At 47.0% G+C, this 1,205-nt stretch overlaps 1 protein-coding gene across 4 annotated transcripts in view; it reads left to right on the forward strand.

Moving 5' to 3' along the window:
* The first annotated feature begins 50 nt into the window (after positions 1 to 50).
* SAMD4A (sterile alpha motif domain containing 4A) overlaps positions 51 to 1,205 on the forward strand; it is a 112,626-nt gene continuing 111,471 nt past the window's right edge. For 2 of the 4 annotated variants that reach the window (XM_014947058.1, XM_014947057.1), the window contains exon 1: positions 336 to 546. In XM_014947058.1, the coding sequence (XP_014802544.1) occupies positions 351 to 546 (196 nt within the window). In that variant the 5' untranslated portion in view covers positions 336 to 350. Of the gene's footprint in view, positions 547 to 1,205 lie in introns of all 4 variants that reach the window. The other 2 variants (XM_014947059.1, XM_014947060.1) reach the window with 2 other exon arrangements.

The raw sequence follows: 1,205 nt of genomic DNA on the forward strand, positions 1-1,205 counted from the left end.
TTTTTTTTTTTTAAATTTTATTATTTTTTTGCCTCCCCTCCTTACCGCCCCCCCAACTTCCATCCATCCCTCCCTCCCTCCCCGTGTGTGTGGCCGTCGGGGACTCCCCAACACTGCACCCAAGGCCAGAAGAGAGGGAGCAAAACCCAACCCAACCCCAGGCCGAAAGCTGCGTCCAAAACAAAAACCCACCCTTTTTTTGATTACCAAGGAGGAAGCGGAGTCGGGGGTTCAAGGGGAGGCTTCCCCACCACCACAACCACCACCACCATCATCATCGTCCCCCCCCCCACCTTGTTATTTATTTTCTCCCCTGGCAGAGGTGTCCCCTCCGGCCGCCGGGGCTCACCATGATGTTTCGAGACCAGGTGGGCGTCTTGGCCGGTTGGTTCAAGGGCTGGAACGAGTGTGAGCAGACTGTTGCGCTGCTCTCCCTCCTCAAACGGCTCAGCAGGACCCAGGCACGATTCCTCCAGCTCTGCCTGGAGCATTCCCTGGCCGACTGCACCGAGCTCCACATCCTCGAAGGGGAAGCCAACAACCCCGGTGAGTTGGGTTTTGATTTTTTTTTGGGGTTGCTCGGTTGGGTTGTTTGTGGGTTTTTTTGGGGTTTGTTTTTTTTTTTTTTTTTTTTGTGCAATCCTTCCCACCCTTCTCGAACGATGCTCTAATTCAGGCAAAATGGAAAAAAAAAAAAAAAAATTAAAAAATAAGAGGGAGGTCGAGGGCTCCCCCGGCGTGATTGCGTTAACATCTTCTCTTCTTACCTTTTATTTCTCAAACCGGTGATGGCTTATTTCAGCTTGATATATATATATATTTTTTTTTTTAATAATTTTTTTTCACAGTGAACTACTCCAGTCTATGGCGTGGTGTAACTACGGTAGCATGAATGATTGGTGGGGTTTTTTTTTCTTTCCCCCTCTCCTCCCGCCCCTCCTCCCGTTTCCTGTGAAATAAGTAAGTCAGGTCACGTAGAGTCTGGATTTTCTAGGCTTCTTTTGGACAACGTGGCTCGCTTTGCTTTCTGCAACATGCAGAAGAAAGCCCATCGCTACCTTAGCCGAGCTGTTATTTTCGGGAGGTTCTGAGCAGCTGGGTTTTAGCCTATTTTATTTATTTAATTTTAATTTTTTTTTTTTTTTAAATGTGGCAATTCCTATTTCATCATTCAGATCCTGTTTGGACGCATTTTTTTTTTTTTT

The sequence above is a fragment of the Calidris pugnax genome, unplaced genomic scaffold, assembly GCF_001431845.1.
Source record: "Calidris pugnax isolate Ruff unplaced genomic scaffold, ASM143184v1 scaffold127, whole genome shotgun sequence".
NCBI classification, from domain to species: Eukaryota; Metazoa; Chordata; class Aves; order Charadriiformes; family Scolopacidae; genus Calidris; species Calidris pugnax.